Source organism: Carcharodon carcharias, chromosome 13 (genome assembly GCF_017639515.1).
Source record: "Carcharodon carcharias isolate sCarCar2 chromosome 13, sCarCar2.pri, whole genome shotgun sequence".
NCBI lineage: Eukaryota > Metazoa > Chordata > Chondrichthyes > Lamniformes > Lamnidae > Carcharodon > Carcharodon carcharias.
Genome location: NC_054479.1, coordinates 106,153,568 through 106,176,672, shown reverse-complemented (window position 1 = coordinate 106,176,672; position 23,105 = coordinate 106,153,568). Strand labels below are relative to the sequence as shown.

At 42.0% G+C, this 23,105-nt stretch overlaps 1 protein-coding gene across 3 annotated transcripts in view; it reads right to left on the bottom strand.

Annotated features, from left to right (window-relative positions):
- Positions 1–282: 282 nt before the first annotated feature.
- The window catches only part of dyrk4 (dual-specificity tyrosine-(Y)-phosphorylation regulated kinase 4), a 92,318-nt gene continuing 69,495 nt past the window's right edge, over positions 283–23,105 (bottom strand). For all 3 annotated transcript variants that reach the window (XM_041203191.1, XM_041203193.1, XM_041203192.1), the window contains 6 exons: positions 19,637–19,718; positions 16,463–16,635; positions 16,322–16,382; positions 6,005–6,134; positions 3,101–3,258; positions 283–880 (listed from right to left, as the gene is read on the bottom strand). In XM_041203191.1, the coding sequence (XP_041059125.1) occupies positions 645–880; positions 3,101–3,258; positions 6,005–6,134; positions 16,322–16,382; positions 16,463–16,635; positions 19,637–19,718 (840 nt within the window). In that variant the 3' untranslated portion in view covers positions 283–644. The remainder of the gene's footprint in view (positions 881–3,100; positions 3,259–6,004; positions 6,135–16,321; positions 16,383–16,462; positions 16,636–19,636; positions 19,719–23,105) is intronic.

The window sequence follows — 23,105 nt, the reverse complement described above, 5'->3', positions numbered from 1 at the left end:
CCCCAATGTTGTGCAGCACTGCTACCCATTTGCAGATTAGATAACCTCCCACTGACAAAACATAATGCAGAGGGGCTAGTAGCGGAGATCCCTCGCAAACATGATCCCAGCATAATTGCCGGGATTACACCTGAGGGTTTTCTTGGCCTCTATATTTTGAGATTTTGTTCCAACTCTGAAGCTTTATAGAGAATATAATGTCTGTATCAATTTGATGAATTTGTTTATAGTGTAACATTTTAGTTACAAAATGTGATTGCAAACAAAGAAAACATTCAAAGGTTTAAGAAGTGATAATTTGGGATTCTTTTATTGTTTCCATCATTGACTTTGAAAACATATTGTTATTTTGTTGGTATTATTCAGAAAAAGTATAAATTTGTGAATGAGGAGATTATGTTTAGAAAACAGGAGTTATTGCACAATTTCATCAGTTTGGTCTGCAACATCTAGAGCCTGCAGTCATTTGCACTTTCCATATGATGCCTCAAATGGGACATCGATTCCATTAGAGGTAACTGTAAAAACAAAACAGCTTTCTGATATTGCAGTTTTCTCTGATAAAGGAGCAGCTTTACTGGACAAACTACCTTGAGTGAGATCTGACAGGACCACAAGCATGATCTATCTACAGGTGACAGGAACTAGATGCATTCCTGACACTTTATTTCTTTAGGTGATTCAGATTGAACATCTTGTTGTATATTTTTCAATGATTTATCTTCCAGTTCTTTTTCAGCAAGGACTTCACAGTTGTCATTTGCTTTTTCTGTTACATCTTCTTCTGCAGAAGTCCCTAGAGGTCTTGGACGTACAGTGAGTGCTGTCTCCTCTTCGACATGAACCTTGTGCCTAACATCTGTTTCACGACAGATTTTTTCTGTTGTAAAATATGAAATGCAATATGAAACATTTACATACTATTAGAATATGTTGAATGTAATAATTGAGCTTTAGTGTGATTAAAAGGTATGGTTCGTCAAGAATCCACACAATGAGGAAGACTTTCATCTGGTGCAGTGGATCGCTGACACATCCATTATAGGAACATCCAACTTTTCATTCTATTGAAATTAATTCCATTCCACCAGACTACTAAACAGACATTGAAGATGAAATCTACCCAATATTTTTAAAGTTCCTTTTCATTCAAAATTTGCAAATTGTAAATAAGACTGTATAGCTGATGACTTAATGCTTTACGAATTAGATGGTTAATTCACCAATATTACATTCCCACAAATCGAACCAGCATAGGATTGGTGAATTTACTCTCCACTTCTTCTAGAAACTGTGCTTACCAATAAAGTACTGTAAAGATTTATTTTTTGGAAGCACTAATTATATAATATTAATATCACTGAATAATGATCACATTCTTGGCACATTATTGGGTGGGGCATGGCACCTCGACATCCAGCTGTACCTTAGCACCCAACATGCCCGATTAGTCACTACCTTACACTGACCAGCTGGATTCCTAATTGTTTTCTTTTTCAGTCTCCTCCAGCTCTGAACCTTTAACATTGTGTTTTCTCATAAAATGGGGGACTTTTCATGGGTTTCTTTGGGGCCAAGCTTTCCTAGCTCCTTATTTATAATAACCTGCAAAAAATTGAACCCTTTCATGTTATGGGGAGACACTTGCTTTAATTCTGGTGGAGTTGACTTAGGAACAGGAGTAGGCCATTCAGCCCCTCCAGCCTGTTCCCCTATTCAATTAGATTACAGCTGATATGACCCTTAACTTCATCTACCCGTCTTGGTTCTGTGATTCTTACTATCATTGACAAAAAATAAATAAATTTCAGTTTTGAAATTTTCAACGAGCCTCAAGAGTCTTTTGATGGACAGAGTTCCAGCTTCCACTACCCTTTGTGTGAAGAAATGCGATCTGACATCATCTTTGAAAAGCTTCGCTCTAATTTTGAGATTATGACCTCTTGTTCTGGATTCCAAAACAAAAGGAAATAATTTCTCTTTTTCTGGCCTATTAGCTCCATTAATCATCTTAAACACCCCTATATCATCCTGTAATCCTCTATAAAGGATGGCTTCTCCTAACCCCACAAGTTCACCGATGTACATCAATGGGATTCTTTCATGTTAAATATGTGTTTGCTGTTACTTATTCCTTGAGTATTACCAAAAGTTGTGAATTGTAAATATCACTTAATAGCTGCTGATTCATGACTTACACATTATAGGGTTAATTCACCTATCTCCCACTGGAGAGCTGTGGGATTGATGAATCCTTGGCCTGAATTTTCCTGGCCCGTTGGAGACAGGCTGAGAAGTGGAAGATCTGGCAAAATGACAGCGGGAAAGCATCGGGAGGGAAGCCTAATGTATTTCTGCTGCCATGCCATACTACCAACAGCTTGATGACTTGGCCGCCTGGCGGCAGCCTTTTAATCAGCCACTGCAGGCAATATGCCTCGCCAGGTCTCACCATCCACTGAAGTGGGGTCACCTCCCCCTTTTGACCCCGGCCAAATGAGTGGCAAAATTCAGCCCCTGAAACAAATAGTGCTCATCTGTACCCACATAACACCCAGGGAATGCAAACACCACCTAGGCCAAAATCCAGACACAGAGTACTGATACTGAATGTAGTGTTATTTTTGTGCAAGGTCCATGTGTTGCATTCATTTCCCCTGGGGAATTATCCCAACATAGTCCAGAAAGATGGCTGGCTCAATATATGCGAAGAATGTAGGTTCAAAGGGCAATGATGGAAAATTAACAATGAGCGAAATTATAAATTTCAGGAAAAACATCTTCAATCAAAGAGTGATGATGTTTTGATAATCACCAAGCAAGGAGATAGAAAAAAAATACAATTAGAGATTACATTTTATGAACTAGAAATCCCAACATAGAGTTTTGACAAAGGAGTGCAGACAGGAAATCAGGTGCAGAGGTCAATGAATCCTGCAGAATGTCTTGTCTATTAAAATGAATGAATGGAAGATCCTGCTGCTGACCTTGGTATCTGAATTCCTGATATGTGCTTCTGCCAGTCAAATTCCAACCTGGGGGTTGCATTTTTTTTTAAATGGCCTTTTCTTATCCCTAACATCTATTATATTCTTATTACCTGTCTTTAGATGGTGTGCTTTTTTGCAAGCATGTTTATTGTTACTTTCAGTCCCAGATGTCACTTTCATTTTAAGATGATGTTTTTTTGTTCTGGATTCCTGAATCCATCTATGTTTCATTGCTTCATCTGGAGTCAGGCGGTGCTCAGGATTCCACCTTAAAAAATGTTCAAAATCATAAATCTTAAGTCTGAGTTAGCATCAGCATCATTAGTACCAATAATGTACCATTAGCACCATCAATCCCAACCACACAAGTATTACTAGTAGCACTGTCGCCAGTCCACACCATTATTACACACCATCGGCCAGAACAATGATATCAGCACTCTTAGTACTATCTCAGCCTTCAGCACCATCATCATGACTAGCATATTGTGACTAATTATCTATCAGGACTATCACTAAACCTAGCATCATTAGTATCCTCATACTATCAGCAAAAATACCCTTAATACCATCAGTTACTATCAGCATAGTCAGCACTATCAGATTCATTGGCAATGACAATACCAAGGGCAGGATTTTTCATTTGGCATGTGGGGCAGGCCCGACACGCCGACGCATAAAATAATGCATGGTAGCATGATGACATCGGGACGCACACCCGGGTCTCGGGATATTTCGTTCGGCAGGCACGTGCCGGAGTCAGCTCTGCACCCACTGATATGTAAACGGTCTATTAAGGCCATTAAGGAAGTGATGAAGGTAATTGTTAACGCTGCCCATCCGACCTTAAGGTTGGTGGGCAGGCGAAAAGGCCAAACGGTCTTCGCATTTTTTAGGAAACCTCATCCACGAGCAGGATGAGGTTTCCTAAATCTTTTATTAACTAAAATAAAACATTTTTCTTAAGTATTAAAACATGTCCCATCTCATGTGACACAGTCACATGAGGGGACATGTTTAAATAAATTTTTAAACCTTTTATTCATTATTTACAATAACAATTCAATCTCCCTGAGGCAGCTCCGTGCCTTAGGGAGATTGAAGTGCTCTTTCGCACACTGGCCCTGACTCTCCCTCCTCCCCCCGCCCACACAGGTAGCGCTAAGTGCTACCGCTCGCATCTTACGCCGGGCAGGCCAATTAAGGCCCGCCCACCTAAAATGGTGGCAATTGGCTCTGCGACTGCCCCGCTGAGCCTGCCCGCCGCCTGAAAAATTCAGGCCCAACAGTACCATCAGCATCTTTAGCATTATCCATCAGCAAAAGCCACAGAATTGGCAATATCAACACCAACAGTGTCAGTATCATCAGTAAAGAAAACTATGCTTTGATCTAGTGTACTAACATGTGCCCCTTTCCTGTGCCTGTAAGCTGAAGAGCAGTTCAATGAGCCACAACAAGACAGCACCTCAGCCTATCCTTCATCCTCCTCACCATAGTGTGCAAGCGCCAACACAAGTGCACACTTCCCAGAGGATGCAACTAGTGAACATGAGGAAGTAGTGCTTGGTAAGTCACCATGCACAGGTGAGAAGAAACAAGTGGTTATACCAGTGGAGGAGCAGAAATCAGATAGCCACATGACTGCAAGTTCTATCAGCGGAACTCAGCTACATTAAAAAATACTGGGCTTTCTGCTGCTGGTGGCTATCCATTAGAAAATGTACAAAATCATTTTCCCTGGTTAACTTGAAATGAGCCTTTTGCATAAAAGTTTGAAACTGTAGTCACTTATACAATTACGGGTTAAGCCATTCCTTCTAGATATAGTTTACAGGTCATACTGGCAGGAATGGTATATTCCTGGCTTAGCTGGTAAATGCAAATTTCTCCTGACATGCCAAAATAGGTCAGACAGAGTCTTTAGGTTGGCATTTAAAGATAACGATAGGCCCATGTAGACTCCCTTAGGTGTGTACATATCAACCTCTGATCATTCTTCTGCAAGTCCTCTTCATTCTCAAACTCCCTAACAGATAAAGGAATTCTTAATTCATATCCTAACATATTTCCCACTATTGTCAAAGACCAAGTTCATCCCACAACTTTAAACCTTGCACCATGTGCTACTGCACAACATGAGAAAAATGAGCTACCCTCATATTATAGCACATGAATGATCAGCCTTTTGCCCAAAGAGATCCAAAATACAACTGTCTTGTCACCAATGTGTTCAAACTGCATTATTGATCCCATATCAAAACAATGAGCATACCCACATTGCAGGAATTAAGTGTTAAAACAGACTGAATTCTTTAGAGACAAAGAACAAAAGAGAAAGAAAACAATTGCATTTATACACCATCTCCATAGAACTATAGGGAGATGATTTTCCCCACATGCTTTAGGACCTCCAACATGGCCAAGTTGGGGTTTTAAAATGCAAGACTGGGTTATCCTACGTTTAGCACAACACATTAGCTTGGTAAAAGAGTTGAAGCACACGCTAGGAATGGCCACCTGAAGGACTATTAAAAGGGTTGATTGACAATTAAATTGCCTACAAGCACTCATTAAAAATATGGCATGGTATTTTAGTGGGTAGTGGTGCCATCTTAACAGCTTCTTCTAACAATGAGCAGCTGAATAGGAATAAACAAGTAGTTAATGAGGATGTTGAGTGTAAAATACCTTGTTAAATAGAAGAATTCTCATCTCAAATTCCCAAGCTATCTGAAATTTTAAAATTTGTATCTATTTCAAATAAGATCCAAATGAATGGATTGTGGTAACTGTAATACAGATACTGCATTTACTTCAGAGAGAGTTAATGTTAACATTGCAAAATCATTGATTCTTAATGGATTGAAAATCGCATGCGAGTTCCATGATGGGTGAAGTTCCACAATGTGAGCACATATTTGTAAAATTTACCCTCATATATTCATTGATCAGATGTTACATATCATTAACACAACATTATCGCTAGATGTGTGTTAAAATACTGAACTCACATGAGACATCCTTTCAGGAAGTCTAGGAAAAGGTTATCACTTGTTTTTAGTACGCTGGTAAGCTCCTTGGAATTTGGACACCTCTTCATTCCTTTACTGTTTGTGACGTTTTTAGGGAATCCTTTAGAATCTTCAACAGAAAAACACATAAATTAAAATAAGATATTTGAAATTTAAAAAGGAATCATATCTTAAGAAAGCATTGTTAAAGACTAGCCATAATCAACCCCCAAAGTCCTCATAGACTTACATTATATTACAACTTGCAGTATATTAATACTTAGAAATAGCAAACCAGCTATCAAATTGAATCCCATGTTACATATTTTAATCCAACTTGTCAATTCAATTAGAAAAAATATACAGGCACAGAGTATTAGTGGAGTACATTTTTAAAAACAACATAAATACAGATGGAAAAGATTCTTGAAAAATGAGTTGAAGAAATTTTACTGCACAGCAAAAAGTTCACTAATAGGCTTTTTTCCAAAATTGCATGGAGTATCATAAATTCCATCTCCCATCAGAATGCTATCTGGGGTGGGGGGGATCACTGTACCAGAAGAAATATTCCTTCATTTTATCTACAATTCTAAATTTAATTCTTTTGCACTGTTATTGCTGGGGAGGGAGGAAGACTAAAAGTTTACTCTTGCTACAGGAAAACCAGGTAGATGTGAGGCTTACATACATAGTTCTGTACTGAACCAGCAATTGAGGCAACAGACTGTGTCATCAGCCTAGACATTCTGCTCTTTACTTCAATGACCGGCACGTACCCAACCGCGGAAATAACAACAATAATTTTCCAGAAGTTGCGTCAATGAAAAAAAATGGCCACCCTTATCATTCCTTGAGAACTCCTGGGAAAATTACTGTTAATGCTTCATTTCAGAAACTTTTTCATAGTTTTTTCACCATTTGGACCCCCCACACTGCAGGATTGTCATAGTGTTTTGTGCTGTTGACTTGGCAGCTTTTCTTCTGGAACCAGTTACCCTGGTTACCAATGCTTTTCCTTTGGGAATGTTATTACAAAGAAACCAGAGCTCAAAGGCTCTGTACTTGGTTATTTTGAGGAAGGAGAGGAGGATACAGAATGCAAGAGGCATTGTAGCAATTTTATATGGAATATTTTCTAATGCGACATTCGGCCACAGCATTAATAGTCCTGTCCTTGTCTTCATCCACACATACATGACAAACATATTCCAAAGTTACATGTTGCAAGGGGAAGGGTATATAAAAGTAGGAAAGTTTTGTTCCAGTTGTACAGGACATTGGTGAGACCACATTTGAAGTACTGTGTATAGTTTTGGTCTCCGTACTTTAGAAAGGACATAATTGCATTATAAGCAGTTCAGAGAGTGTTCACGCGACTGATTTCTGGGATGAAGGGGTCACCTTATGAGGAAAGGTTGGACAAGTTGGGCCTGTATCTATTGGAGTTTAGAAGGAGAGTGACCTTATTGAAACATAAAACCCTGAGGAGTCTTGATAGGGTGTATTCTGAAAGTATGTTTCCCTTTATGGGAGAAACTAGAACAGTTCGAAAATAAGGGGTGTCCCATTTAGGATGGGGATAAGGAGAACTTTTTCTCTCAGATGGTCATTATTCTGTGGAATTCTTTTCCCCAGAAACAGTGGAGGCAGGGTCATTGAATATTTTCTAAGGCTGAGTTAGATAGATTCTTGATTAACATGATAGTCAAAGGGTATAGTGGGTAGACAGGAAAGTAGAGTTGAGGCCTCAGTCAGATCAGCCATAATCTTAGCAAATGGCAGAACAGGCTTGAGGGGCCAAATTGCCTACTCCTGCTCCTAATTCGTATGTTGGTATGTATGTCTCCCATTCTTATCATAACTGAACCATTTACACACCTAAATAAAACCAATATCTGAAGGCTCAACTGTCCTGACCAAATATTTTAATTTTTCACCCATAGTACTTCCACTGTGCCCTTTCACTCCTAATCCAGGCTTCTCCTTGGTACTCTTTTAGTAAACAGAAATGTGTGAGGTTGGTTCACTGCTGCCTTCCTCCATTAAGACTGTCATTGTGGAAGTTGGGAAAGAAGGAATTGGATCTTCTTTATCTGCTTGCTACTGCAAGATGTCTAAGAGAGGACCAAAAGAGGATAGATGAATAGTTGAGCAACACTATACCTTTGTGACTTTCACTGAAAGGAATGCATGCTATAATTGGTCAACATTTATGAATAAAAGATATGGATGTTTCAGTAACATAAGATAGAACATATGAAGAATGTAATTACTAAATTGCAGATGGCAGCTGGCCTTCTGCTTCCACATCTTCTACTTCTCTTGTTCACCTGCTGATAGTTAGACATCTTCATGAAGGTAAAAGGATGAATATTGAAGAGAATTTATCACCTGTAGTGTCAAATATTATTCATAGATTTCTCCATTATTAAAAAAATCTAATGACATCTAATCCCATTCTGCTGTCAGAAAGCATGCCATTATAAGGACAGTATAGGCATAGGTAACAAGCAAGTGCTTCATCAAATAAAGTTTTTGGAATATCAAATCACATTAGGAGGTGACTGAAGAATCATGAAAGGCATGAGCAGTTTTGAAGTACCTCCAGTATGGTACAGATAATCCAGTGAACACTTCAAAACAGTGAAGGGAAATTGATTGATTATGATGCAGCATTTTATTCCATTGAAGTCACTACATGTTTTACTGCAGTGGATTGCTGCGTAGAAAGTCATGGATGTGCCGGTGACAAGTAGGGAGGTCTGAATTTTTCGGTCGTCAGGCATGTGTGAAGGGTGGGCCCAGCAGCGGACGGGAAATGGGACATTGGCCGCGATCGGCGCCCGACCACGATTTCACGCTGACTGACCAATTAACAGGCAGCCAGCATGAAACGCACATTGAACTGCTCAGCATTGCTGGGGTGGGAGAGGCGGGAAGATGGCGGGCGCCGACGTAGCCAAGGGTGCAAGTGAGCACTTTGAGAGAGCTCCCTGAAGGCAGACAGCTGCTCCAGGGAGCCACAGACCTACACAGACTGAAGGACATGACAAAAATGCTGCAAAATATGTCCATGCAGCATAACAAAGCACCTGAAAGCATACCTCATAAAAAACCAGTACCAGACATCTCTTATTATTTTATTTCTCCACGGAGATTCCATCCTGCCCTGGATCAAGATTTGAGCAAAAATGTGAATGCCGCCTGGGAGAATGGCCCGTCCATCAACCGTAAACATGGACGGGCCATGGAAAATCACTGTTGATTTCCTCATTAATAAGCTTAATTGCCTGTTTAATTGTCAGCGGGTGCACTTCCGACTGTCGCATGCGCCCACCGAGCGAAACATCGCGCCAGTACACAATGATGTCGGGATGCTCGCCCAACCTCATCTCGTGCTATTTCACATCCATTCAGGCCAGGCGCCCGCCTGCAGGATGTAAAATTCTGGCCACAATCTCTCGCATTGTGCCTGCACTGCCACTTCAGTTAGTCTCTTGCAGTTAAGTAAAAAAGTTTCTTCTTACAATTCCATACTGATCAGTTCCAGAACAGAGGGGGTCTGTGAGCAGAAGGGGGTCACTGAGGCAGTGGAAATTTCATCCCATCACATTGCCAGCACACTCTTTTTCACTTGTGCTCTGAGCCCTTCATGTTTTCCCCTCCCACATTTGGAATACCCCACTATCTGTGTGACATAGAGCAAGATGAGCAGCAGGACATGTACCTCAGGCAACGTGGGATGCTTCAGAGCCTCAACTTCAGGTACTCCCTCTTCTTAGTTCGCCTCAAATTCACTTATGCAAAGCAGCTGAGCAAAGGACAGTGCTTGTGTAGGTCACATGCTCCTGTTGAATCTATATGAGTTATGCCAAAGGTGGATCCAGATTGGGAGCTCATCTGCACCATAGGCACTGCACTTGTGTCTCAATTTATTTGCTTATATTGTCATTTCAGCTCTTTCAAATGTTTAACTTTCTAAATGTTAACTCAGCTTATGTTCAATAGTCCTGACTCCATGTTTCCTTTAGCCAAAACAAAACTAATTGATTTATAGACAATTTTGCTGGCAAAAACAGGTTTTATCTCTATCGTTTGTCCCAGGTACTGCTCCTCCACCTTACAAGAAACACTGCACATGTCGTTACACTGCAACAACATTTTTAATGAAAATTATCAATTTGCCTCTCCGTTCTTTCTCTTAAGTGCCTCTAGTTGTGCATTCTTTTATTTTTAATCTGCTGCTTCTCCTCAGTCTTCCCTAGTGGCCAAAAGGTTTAAGATGGGTGGCTGATACTTTCCTTCAAGAATTTTTTTTGGGACGTTGGATGCTTTCCTCTCAAACGCAATCTGCTGCAGACTGCATCTTGTGCTGCTGTAAAGCAGTCTGGCCTTGGCTGTGTTTGATCAAGTGCAGGCATCAGAGGACGCTGGTGAGAAGGCTCACAAGTGATACTATCCTAAGCAAAGGTGTCAACATGGGAGTACACACCTTTTAGGCCACTAAAGCTTTGGTTGGCCATTGATCATTGGGAAAGCTGTCTGACTAGTTTTAATCATGTCAAGGACACTGTGAGAGACAAATATTTAGATTCTAACCCCAGTCAGTTAGAGTCTAGGCAAGGCAGTCTTCTCCACTTTAGCAACGGGATTAGACAAAGTCAGCATGGGTTTATGAAAGGGAAATCGTACTTGACTAATCTACTGGAGTTTTTTGAGGATCTAACTAGTAGAATAGGTAAGGAAGAACCAGTGGATGTGGTGTATTTTGATTTCAAGAAGGCTTTTGATAAAGTCCCACATAAGAGGCTAGTGGGCAAAATTAAAGCACATGGGATCAGGGGTAATATGCTGGCAAGGATTGAGAATTGGTTGACAGACTAGAAACAAAGAGTGGGAATAAATGGGTCTTTTTCCAGGTGGCAGGCGGTGACTAGTTGTGTACCACAGGGATCGGTGCTGGGGCCCCAGTTATTCATGATATAAATAAATGACTTGGATGAGGAAACCAAATGCAATATTTCCAAGTTTGCTGATGACTCAAAACTGGGCAGGGTTGTGAGGAGGATGCAAGGAGGCTTCAGGGCAATTTAGACAAGCTGTGTGTGTGGGCAAACACATGGCAGATGCAGTATAACATGGATGAATGTGCAGTTATACGCTTCGGTGTGAAAAACAGAAAGGCAGAATATTATTTAAATGATGATATACTGGGAAATGTGGAGGTACTAAGGGGTGTCCTTATACACCAGTAAATGAAAATGAACAGGCAGGTGCAGCAGGCAATTGGGAAGGCAGGTGGTATGTTGGCCTTCATTGCAGGAGGGTTTGAATTCAGAAATGGGGAAGTCTTGCTGTGGTTATGCAGGGCCTTGGTGAGACCACACCTGGAGTATTGCATGCAGTTTTGCTCTCCCTACCTAAGAAAGGATATGCTTGCCATAGAGGGAATGCAGTGAAAGTTCACTAGGCTGATATCGGGGATGGAAGGACTGTCATATGAGGAGAGATTGGTTCGACTGGGCCTGTATTCACTAGAGTTTAGAAGAATGAGTGGGGATCTGATTGAAATGTATAAAATTCTAACAGGGCTAGACAGACTAGATGCAGGGAAAATGTTTTGCTTGGCTGGGGAGTCTAGAATCAGGGGCCACAGTCTCAGGATTCGGGGCAGGCCATTTAGAACTGAGATAAGGAAAGATTTCTTCACTCAGAGGGTGGTAAAGCTGTGGAATTCTCTCCCACAAAAGGCTGTGGAGGCCAGGTCACTGAGTATATTCAAGAAAGAAATTGATAATTTTTTGGGTATTAGGGACATCAAGGGGTATGGAGAGAAAGTGGGAATATGGTGTTGAGATAGAGGATCAGCCATGATCATATTGAGTGGCAGAGCAGGCTCAAAAGGTCCACATGGCCCACTCCTGGTCCTAGTTTCTATGTTTTTATCCCAGGCATCATTTCCAGCAGTCAGACATTCCATGCCAGGTGAGGAACATTTGGGCTCTGTGCAGTGCTGCAGCACCGACAGCTACAATGAGTGTTCCTCGTTCCCAACTTCCTTAATGGTGACCTACCCCTTTACACTGTTGTAGCCAATCAAAATTCCTCAGAAATACCTGCTTGCTCAGCCCTTGACCGGATTATGTTTGAGTGGCAAGTTCAAAATCAACTTTGTATAATTATGTCATTTTCACGTTGTTGTAAGTAACCTTTTGTTGTGATAAATTAGTTTAAATGGTTTCCCTTTGAACTGCCACAAAATTTTAAAGAGTCTAAAGGGAGATGTACAAATGCACGAAAGAGAGAACCAATAAAAAATCATCAGGCCTGTCAAACAGATGCTGTGCAATTCTGCAGAGTGTTCAATCCCCACAACCACATGATCACTTGGGAGAAAACTTTTGCAGCCCTCTCCATCTCCCTAAACAATATGGCAAGACTCCAGAATGCCATTATACCCATGACTTAACACAATCACAAATAACTAGCAGCTTACCCTTCAATAAATGGAAATGTCATCTCCTTGTCAAGTTCCTTTCTAAAGCACTGTGATGACTCCTTACTAGCCAGATGTCTTGTCAATTTGTTCCAGAGGGTGATGATTCTCTGTGAAAATAAATTCCTCCTGACAGCTAAACACACACTTAACATATTTGACAGGGCAGGACTTCAGTCCACTGATAATTTCTATCCCTGACCTAGGCCCACTTCTGAGGTTACGACATTTACAAATTTTGAGAAGATGCTTATAAATTTTGCAGTGTAACTAGGGTTGTATTTCCTGGAATTTAGAAGTTTAAGGTGTGATTTGATCAAAGCCTTCAATATGTCAAAGGGGAACGGATAGGGTAGATAGCAGAAACTATTTTCACTGGTTGGAGAATCTAGGGCTCAGGGACATGGTCTAAAAGCTAGAGACAGGCCTTTCAGGAATGAGCTCCACTTCTTCATGGAAAGGATGGTTGAATATCACAACTCTCCTGCCAGTAACAGTTATGCTGGGTCAATTATTAATTTTTAATTGGAGTTTTATGGATTTTTGTTAACCAGAGGAATAAAGGGATATGGGGCAAAGATAGGTATATAGAGTCAGGTCACAGATCAGGTATCATCTCATTGAATGGCAGAACAGCCTTAAGGGGTTAAATGGCATATTCTTGTTCCTATATTCCTAACTGGGGTGCCCTCCTCAGATTCAACGGGTGGGGTAGTGGAAATTCACTGTTGTGCCTTGTTGCAGTCTGAATGGGCCAATTGTTTTTCAAAATTTATAACATGGCCTAGGTTTGAATTTCATGATTTTCTTTCTGCAACTGAGCACTCTGTGATTGGATGCTCTGTAACAGTAGAGAGACCTTCCTCTCCCTGAAGTCTTTAGAGACACTGGACACCAGGGATGTACTTTTGTTTCCTGCAACCAACATTACTAGTTATGGGAAATATTCCATCTGAAGTATTTTCTTCAGTAATACGGTGACACATTATACTCGATATGTATTATGCGCCTGCTTCCATATGCAAAGGGAACCATGACAGTAGAAATAAAAAGCACAAAGCACAGTTAGTGGGTCAAAACCAATTTCCATCCTTGGCTGCCCAGAACATAGTGATTTTGTTGATTTGACAACAACAGGAGAGGAAATGCAGAACCAAGAATTGTCCTCTCAGACTGTCTCTGGCCAACAGTTTAAAATTATTAAATGGAAAGAATTTAATTAAATTTGTATGTAATATCAGCCTTCACTTTGCAGCATGTTTACATACAATGTGCCAAGTTCATATATGCAAATACATATGTAAAGCAAACACATTCACTGCAAATTCTGCTTTCAGTTTTTATGAGTCACAGAAAGGCCTTTGGAAGTTTTTTGGTCACTTTGAGGCCTCTTAAATTATTAAAATAGCAACTGCCAATATCTGCGCACACATCCAAAAAGATGTGTGCTGGATGCCATATTTGTCAGGATGTTTGTGCATGCCTCCCAAGTACAGCTGGTAGCATGCAGATCTGATGTCAGTGTATAATGCTGCCAATTTGGAGGTCACACTTCAGCCTATGCCCTCTCTTAACCTCAATGGCATGAAGAACCCCCCAGTAGTGTTACTTAAAGGGATCATTACCATTTACAGGTTAGTTGCTGGATTATTTCTTTGGCTGTTGCTGCAATTCTCCATGTTCTGGGCCACTTTCCATACTAATTTGAAGGTTGTCTGGCTGGTGTTGAAGTAATCTTTTGGTGACTTAAAGGCTTGTGACAAACTATTTGCTTCCAAACATGGGCTGTCTTGTAGGGCTTCCACTTGAGCATGATTGGAAAAATTAGCAGGGGCCATGCAGAGAAGAACAAACTGTTAGAAGAGGGAGTAGGCACTTCAATGTGTTCTTTGGTGAGCTAGTACTACACTCTTCTTTCCTCCAGCCCTGACTCCACAGCACTTGTGCCCAGTGTCTCACCATGTGCAGATCCTGCCCCTATTCTATCTGCTAAATTACCAGGATAGTAAATCCTGATAGTAAACAGCAAACTCTGATAGTAACCCTGCTCCTGTTGCTAAATTGAAACCACCTCTTCTCTCCTTTTGTTCCCTGCCACTTTGGGAACATACTCCCCACCATTTACACCATCCAGTCTCATCACAGACAGCTACATGCATTAGACAAATAATGCTTACTAAAAGGCATTACCACAGGCATCAATTGCCACAGAGCCACTTAAAACCTAATAACCATGCTGGCAATTACGTCTCGTTTAAACCAAACAGGTGTGATTCAGTGGTAACACTCTGGCCTCTGAATCAGTAATTTGTGGGTTTGAGTTCCACTTTGGAAAAGAGATAACAGGTGTGTAATTGTGCCTGACATTTCAGTGCAGTATGGAGGGAGCGCTGCAGTGTCAGCAGTACTGTCTTTCAACAAAAGAGGTATTATGCCTGGTTCAGTACTTACTGTTTTAAAATTCTGCTGATTTCAGCAAAATCAAGACTTCAAGGAGCTTCAAACAGCTCTCTGGAGCTGCCTAAATGTCTCCACTTTCTAAATGCCCCCAGTATTTGCTAACAGTGTAGACAGATGATTTAAGCTACTCAAATTCTCCATCTGTTATTTGCACTGTTCACAATTCGAGGCGAAAGTCAGAAAGCGGAAACTCCAGGAAGGCTTGGGTGTTATTTCATTGCATTTGTTGTACCGTCCACCATAAAGAGCAAAATGCATTCGCAATGCAGTCCCCACCGCTTATAGTGATTGTGTTAGTTGTTAAATATTTATATAAGCTTCATATTCAAGCTGTTAAATATCTATATTTCAGTTATACTACTTCTTCAAAGGAATTTGAAAGTCCATGGGTAAATACAGGTATAAGATAGATATAAAGAAGATGTATATTCATGACCAGAACAACAAAATATTTGCTTTGCAGAGCTTTTAAAATGCTAAGATTGAGGATTAAGTAATTAAAGTAACTGAACTTTAACAAATTGCAAGGGGCTTACTGAACAGTTGAGTCTGCGTCACCTTTATAATTGACTTCTGTGATGTTGAAATGGTTATCTTTAATAGATGGTTGGTAAGTGCTGCGGACTGGAGTTGAAGGCCCCCTTGATCATAACTGTATTGTTTTAATCATTTCATTTAACAGATTTGCACATATATGCTTCTTCCTCCCTTGCTACTATTTGGTGATATGTAGTTTACCTCTAATAGTGTCTCCAATTCCTTCCTAATCTTTATCTCAATCCAATGGATTTGCTCCTTTTTTCTTATTAGTTATGTCCTTGCTACTCTCATATTTCTGATTAACACAGTTGCCCTGTCACCACTTGTTCCTTCCCTATCTTTTCTAAACAAAAGCCTGCTATTTTATCTGTTGATTCTTGTCTGTAGCAATATTTCTGTTGTCCTATTAGATCTGTTTCCTCACTTCTAATTAGTTTTCAATTATCCTGTTCTGTTACTGATGCATTGTACATTGGTTGGCTGGCAATTTAATATATATTTTTTTCATTACTCCTGCTTGATTTTTTGAACAGGTATAATTGTTATTACCCATTGTTATTTTTATTTTGATAACCTTCTCTGTTCCCTGAATATTTACATTACCTTTATCTCTTTTTGTAGTTTCAAAGATTGTTCTCGGCATTTATTTTTTTCTTATCTGTAGGTTACTGTTACTTCTACACAAATCCATAAGTGTCAATAAGTTGCTAAAAACAAATTATTGTCCAAGAATTGTAAAAATATTTTGAACTATTCACGCCATTATTGAACTTGAACTTAAAAAAGAAACTCTTCCTCAATTCAATTCCATCTCTTACCAAAAAACAAACGTTTTCTTTGCGAAGTTTGAATGATTTCTGCTGGTGGAATCCCAAATACCTTAAGAAAAAAAAATACAGTAAGAGATAATCTAAAAAGAAATATATAATTAAATAGGTAGACACTTAATTTGTTCATACCTCCATGATACAAGCCAACTGTTCCACTTCATTTTCCCCAGGAAAGAGTGGGTAGCCAGTGTAGAGCTCAGCTAAGATGCAGCCAAAGCTCCACATGTCAATTGCTAATCCAAACTGGTGACCAAGAATTACTTCAGGTGAGCGGTAGAATCTGCTCTGGATGTATGTATAAACTGTTGTACAAATGTAATAGATTTTTAAACATTAAAATAAAGTAAGTGAGTAATAAAGGTGGTACACACCTGTAGGTTCAACCAATCCTATCTCTTTACACCAATCCTATCTCTTTACAGATGCCAACAAATGTCTGGTGGCTTCTGTTTTAATCTATAACATATATTAACTGGCCTCCCATGGCATTATTCATGGCAAGTCAGAAGAATTGTAAGAAAGGGTGTTACGCCAAGTGTTACCTTCTGAACACTGAAGGTGGTCTGGAGACTGGGAGAACAAGGAAAGGGATTAGGAATAGACAAGATTGGGATGGAGTCTCAGTATCTGGCAGCAGTTTGAGGGACATCTGGAAATCTGGAAGCATGTGGAGAGGGAGGTGAAAGATTCGTCTTCCCACTGTGCCCTTATCTGCTGCCAAATCCCCTCCTGAAACCTTACAAACCCACCACCAAACAACATATCTGTTCACTCAGAGTGATAAACACCACATCAGATTTATTTCCCTTTGAAATATTATAGTAGACTTCCATTTCCCCTTTGCCGGGAGAAATCAACATTTTCCACGCAGGGAGAGGAGGAAATGGGGTGTGGACTCATCAGGCTGAATTTTCCCGTGGTCATCAGAACCCTGATGGCAGGACCATAGGGGGATCCCAAGCCCAACCATGTTGATAGCACGTCCACCAGCAGAACGTTATAGAAAGTGGCTTCCACACTCACTATCCTATTAAAAACAGTGGCCAGGTGCCTGAGGCTGGATGCCCTATCAGATGATCTGCAGCCAGCAGCTCTACTAGGAATGGGTACAAGTACAAGGGAACCTCAACAATGGAGGCATTCTCAGTTACCTGCAGAGAATTCATCAAGTAAAGGAGTCCGAAGTGAGTAGGGCCATCAAGGTGGAGGGGAAACTCTGTGAGGTTAGTGATGCTTGTGATTGTGGCCTTTGATCACTGGGGCATGGAGTCCTTGGCTCTGATGACTACTCAGCCTGCTACTGGGTGGCTGGCTGCTTACAGTGAGCTGACAGCCTTCGCACTCAGAGGGAAGCCACTGTAACAGCAGGAAAATACCAACACCATCGCAAAATGCCCCTAAATGGGGTCTTAAATCCCCCCCCATTAGTTGCCCTCTTCTGTGCAATGGACAGCTGACTCTATTCCCAACCCATCCCAGCAATGACCCACACAAGTGGGTTAATCAGGAGCCACCCTAATGCAGCTTCTCCCTATTTTCCTGATCCCCCCACATGCCCCCAATCTGCCCACCTCCAACCCCATCTCCATGCTTTCAACGTACCATCCCAGAATTTTCTAGAGCTCTGTGACTGGGTGTAAATGGGCCTGTGCCTGTAGTAGCTAAAAACCCAACATATTTACAACAACGAGGCTAGTATTCCCAGCTATCGCCCTGACTTTTCCTCTCTCAATGCTCATTCGTAGTACAGAGGGATCTGGGTGTCCTCTTACATGAATCACAAAATGTTAGCAAATAATTAAGAATTCAATTGGAACGTTGGCCTTTATTGCAATGGGGATGGAGTATAAGAATAGGGAAGTCTTGTTACAACCATACAGGGCATTGGCGAGCACACCTAGAGTACTGCATATAGTTTTGGTCTCCTTATTTAACTAATGATATGCTTGCATTGGAGGAGTCGCCTTGTAAGGAAAGGTTGAGTAGGTTGGGTCCATACTCACTGGAGTGTAGAAGAATGAGAGATGATCATATTGAAACATGTAAGATTCCAAGGGGGCTTGACAGAATGATTGCTGAAATGATGTTTCCCCTCATGGGGGAATCTAGAACTAGAGGGCACAATTTCAGAATAAGTATTCTCTCATTTAGGAGAAATTTCTTCTCTCAGCTTATTGTTAATATTTGGAATTCTTTATCCCAGAGAGCAGTGGAGGCTGGGTCATTGTATATATTCAAAGCTGAGTTTTAATCTAGAAGAGTTGAGAGAGTTATGGGGTAAGGCAAGAAAGTGGAGCTGAGGCCACAATCAGATCAGCGATGATCTCACTGAATGGGGTGGAGCACAGTCAAGGGGTCAAATGGCCTACTCCTCCTTCTATTTCTTATGTTTAGCAAACCAGAGGACAAGCACCCACGAAGACCTGGTACAAGTGCCAGATTAACACAGAACAGAAGGTCTGCAGGGGTCATGGGGCAGACTCACATTAGTCCTATCTCAAAATTCTTATTGAATTGCAACGCCTAAAATGATCAATAGGCCTCATGCAGATCTCTTAGGCCTACAATTGCTATAGTTCTTTGTACTTAGAAGGCCTAACAGGAAGTGGGCCTGGGTGTGGATTTTGCTTCAGCACGAGGAAGTAAGAACAGGGACAAAATCTGCTGCTTCCCCTTAAATACAACTGGCCTTACTTTTTCTCATGCCTTTTCAGGTGCACAACAATAAAGTAAAATCTCCTCTAGTATAACCCTTTCTCCAGGGGAATATTGTCTCTCACCAATGACCATTTATATTGTTTTCTTTTCACATAATACGGTCAAAACTAGCACCTTAGCTTGCACTAATAACACAATTCAAATGTCAGAAGCAATGTTTTATGTAAATTTAAACCATTTAAGCACAGACTTCTAAACATACAAAAAAATTAATTTATTCTGTTCTGTTACTTTTCTCCTTCTGTCTTCATTTTCTTTATTTTAAAAACTCTTATTTCTATCTAATATACCCTATTCCATGCATTCCATTTCTTGAAACTGGCAAAACAAAAGTGAATCATTGAAAATAAATGCTTTATTAACCTCCTTTGCTCTGCCTGATAGAAGTCACTATCTATTTTGGAATAGTGCCCCATCTCACAAACACTGATTGTATGAAAACTAAGCTGTTTTGCCATCGTGTAGGGTGCCAGATGACTCCTAAATGATGGCTAGTCCATGCACACCAAGGAGATAAATGTTGTTTTCTTTTGAAAGTACAACAAAAAAAGTGCATAAAATGAAAAATATTTTATCCGTACAAACCTTTTTGATTCTCAAAGCAGCTTGATCCAAAATCAATTACTTTTATTAATCCTTGCCCTTTGGGACAAAGTAATATGTTCTCCTAGCAGAAAGAATGAAGAATATTACACAATAATATGTTCTTATGGTAAAGAAAACAACAATATACATTCTAAAAGATTTAAATTTATTCTTTCATGGGATGTGGGCGTCACTGGCAAGGCCAGCATTTATTGATCCCTAATTACCCTTGAACTGACTGACTTGCTAGGCCATTTCAGAGGGCAGTTAAGAATCAACCACATTGCTATGGGTCTGGAGTCACATGTAGCTCAGACCAGGTGGGACAGCAGATTTCCTTCTCTCAGTAATAGCTTCATGGTCACCATTACTGAGACTAGCTTTCAATTCCAGACTTATTAATTGAATTTAAATTCCACCAACTGCTGTGTGTGGGATTTAAACCTGTATCCCCAGAGCATTAACTTAGGCCTCTGGGTTACTAGTCCAATTATATTACCACATTGCCACCACCTCGCCCGATATGTCCTAATATGTATCTCCCAATGTAATTGCCAAGCAATTACAAGGGAACTAGTCTATGTATATATGATTCTTCAATGTTTTTATGTTCTTAATTTGACAGATATTCAACATGGGACGGACTAGTGGACAATTTTAAGAACGGGACATGGACACCAAACGTTAATGCAGCCCCAGACACAAGGGAGGCAGCACCTAATGACTTTAGGCAGGCAGTTGATGCAAGTTCAGGAAAACCAGCACCCAATTGGGATTATATAATGCTGGTTAAGCAGCAGAAGGGGGAGAATAGCCACAAGTGTGGCGAGAGACTATGGGCCAGGTACCGGGAGTATTCAGGACAGCCCTTTAAGGGTGATGCCCCATTTTTGAAAATCCTCAAAGATGGGCTCTCCAAAAAACACCAGGATATTTTAGCAATGGGGGTCGTGGAAGTGGTCACCTACGAGACCCTGCTAAACTGGTCTTGTCAGGTCAATAATGACTCCCCAGGCTCCCCCCAAACATTCTGCACAGCTGGCAGTGTGTGCTTTGAGACACGACACAATCGGGTGTTACAATTGCCAGGGCATGGGCCACTGCACTCGGTCAAGCCCACAGAGGCGGCTGAGGTGCATGAACTGCAACTGACTAGACCATAAGAAAGGCGATTGTGGGACATGGGGTGGACAGGTAAAGGGGGGAAGTAGAGGACCCGAGGAAAACTCCCGGGGGGAGCTAGAAAAGCTCTCCAGGGAAGAATTACTCCAGGCCATTAAGCTCCTTGCGAACGAATGATGGTTTGCGGCCCCCTTTAAACAGGACCCCTGAATGTACGTACCCGCAGTGCTAGGGGGCCACCATTGCAACGTCCGTCTCCCTTTCAGACCTTCCTTTACCCCTGACCCCCACTATGGCGACTATTCAGGGGGTTGGGGCGGTGGGGGGAGGGAGGTCTATGATAACAGACCTTAGCGAGGTAGTCTCCCTGGAAACTGCACAGGTAGAAGTGCCCGTCCAGCTCTGGGTCACAAACTGAGGGGAGGGAATGATCCTCGGTATTGACTTACTACAACGGTTGGGAGCGCTGATAGATCCCCTGGAACATAAGCTGATATGTTCCCACCTGATACATGCCATGGGCCTATATCCGGGCATGTTCACCGCCTCCAATAAGCAGGAAAAACTAACCCACAGGCACTGTTAAATTACTAATGCGGGAGTGGGAAGCTATCCCTGTCTATGGACCAATATGTTCCCTAGTTACAGAGGTTTGGACAGCCACGAAGCATGAACTGTGGGAGGGTCCAGATACCACTCCCGATCATTCCGGGGCCACTGCACAAACCCTCCTGCCAGTGCCTCATACATCCAGAGGTCATGGCTGCGCTGAGGGAGATCGTGAAACATCTCCAAGAAGGCAGCACAGTGTGGGAGGCTGCGAGCAAAACCAACTCCCCAGTTTGGCCGGTCCGCAAACCGGACGGGTCGTACCGATCGACCATCGATTTTACTGCCCTCAACAGGGTCTCCTAATCCCTCCGAATCCACCCTATCGTCATCAGCCCAGCGACCATGTTAAACAACCTCAAACCAGAACACAGGGTCTTTACTGTCCTGGATATCACTAATGGTTTCTGGTCCCTCCTGCTAGCTGAGAGCTCCCAAGACAAATTTGCTTTTACCGTGGGTGACCAACAGTGCACCTGGACACGACTACCGGAGGGTATTCACTACAGCTCTGCCATATTTCACTGGGAAATGCACAATGCCCTAGACCTTCTGGACCTACAGCTGTTTAGGAGTACGATCATTCAGTGCGTAGACCACCTCCTCATGGCATCCGAGACGGACAGAGGGCGTGCTGGTGCCTTAGTTGCCCGCCTCGCATTCGCCGGATTTAAAGCGAACCCTACAAAGGCCCAGGTAGCACAAAGGGAGGCCCAGTACTTGGGGCAGGTAATCTTGCAGGGCACTAAGGATTTAGCAGTAAGCAGGAGGGAAGCCATTGGCAACAAGCCCCGACCGACTAACATCAGAGAAGTCCGCCAGGTAATGGAGTTGTTTAATTACTGTAGACACTTTATTCCCAACTTTTCCACCCCGGCGGCCCCTTTAAACAATCTTTTAAAGGGAGGGCAAGCGTCACTAACACCCATTGTCTGGTATGGGGACCAAGAGCAGGCTTTTACCAAACTAAATACAGCGTTAATGTCCGCGCCTGCCCTGGGGCTGGCAGATTCATCTAAGTCCTTCCACCTCTATTGCCACCACAATGGCAATACCTACAACGCTGTAGCTGCACAAACTCATGGCGACACCCCACGACCGGTCTCTTACTACTCAACCAAGCAATCCCTGGATTCAGTGGGGTTCAGTGACTGCCTGGCAGCCCTAGACCGTGCAGCCTGGGCTGTTCAGACAAACGAGCCCACAGTAATGACGGGCAAGATCATACTACATACCCGCCACACTTCAGTGGAGATGTTGAATGTGGGCAAACTCCACTTGATATCAAACACTGGATGGGCTAAGTGGGGGACTGTCCTTCTACCAAAGGAGAGCTCCATTAAGATCGTCCGCGACACTGGACATAACCCGACTGGACTACTCCTCAGAGGGAGAGGACCACTACTGCACCCCAGAGGTATGGGACCAGCCCATTGGCCATCTAAAGGAGGACCCCCTGGAGAACCCTGACTTCACCCTGTTTGTAGTCGGGTGCCGGAAATACCACCTCGGGACCCCAGGCATGGGATGGGCAGTGGCCGATGATACGCTCACGACTGTTGCTTCTGGATCCCTGGATGGGACCCAATCAGCTCAGGTAGCTGAGATCGTTGCACTAACGGTCGCCCTTCGATTAAGCACAGGCAAGAGGGCGAACATCTACACAGACAGTGGATTGCCTTCGGGGTCACTCGTGATTATATGACGGCCTGGTCCTGCCGGGGGTTTGTTACCTCGG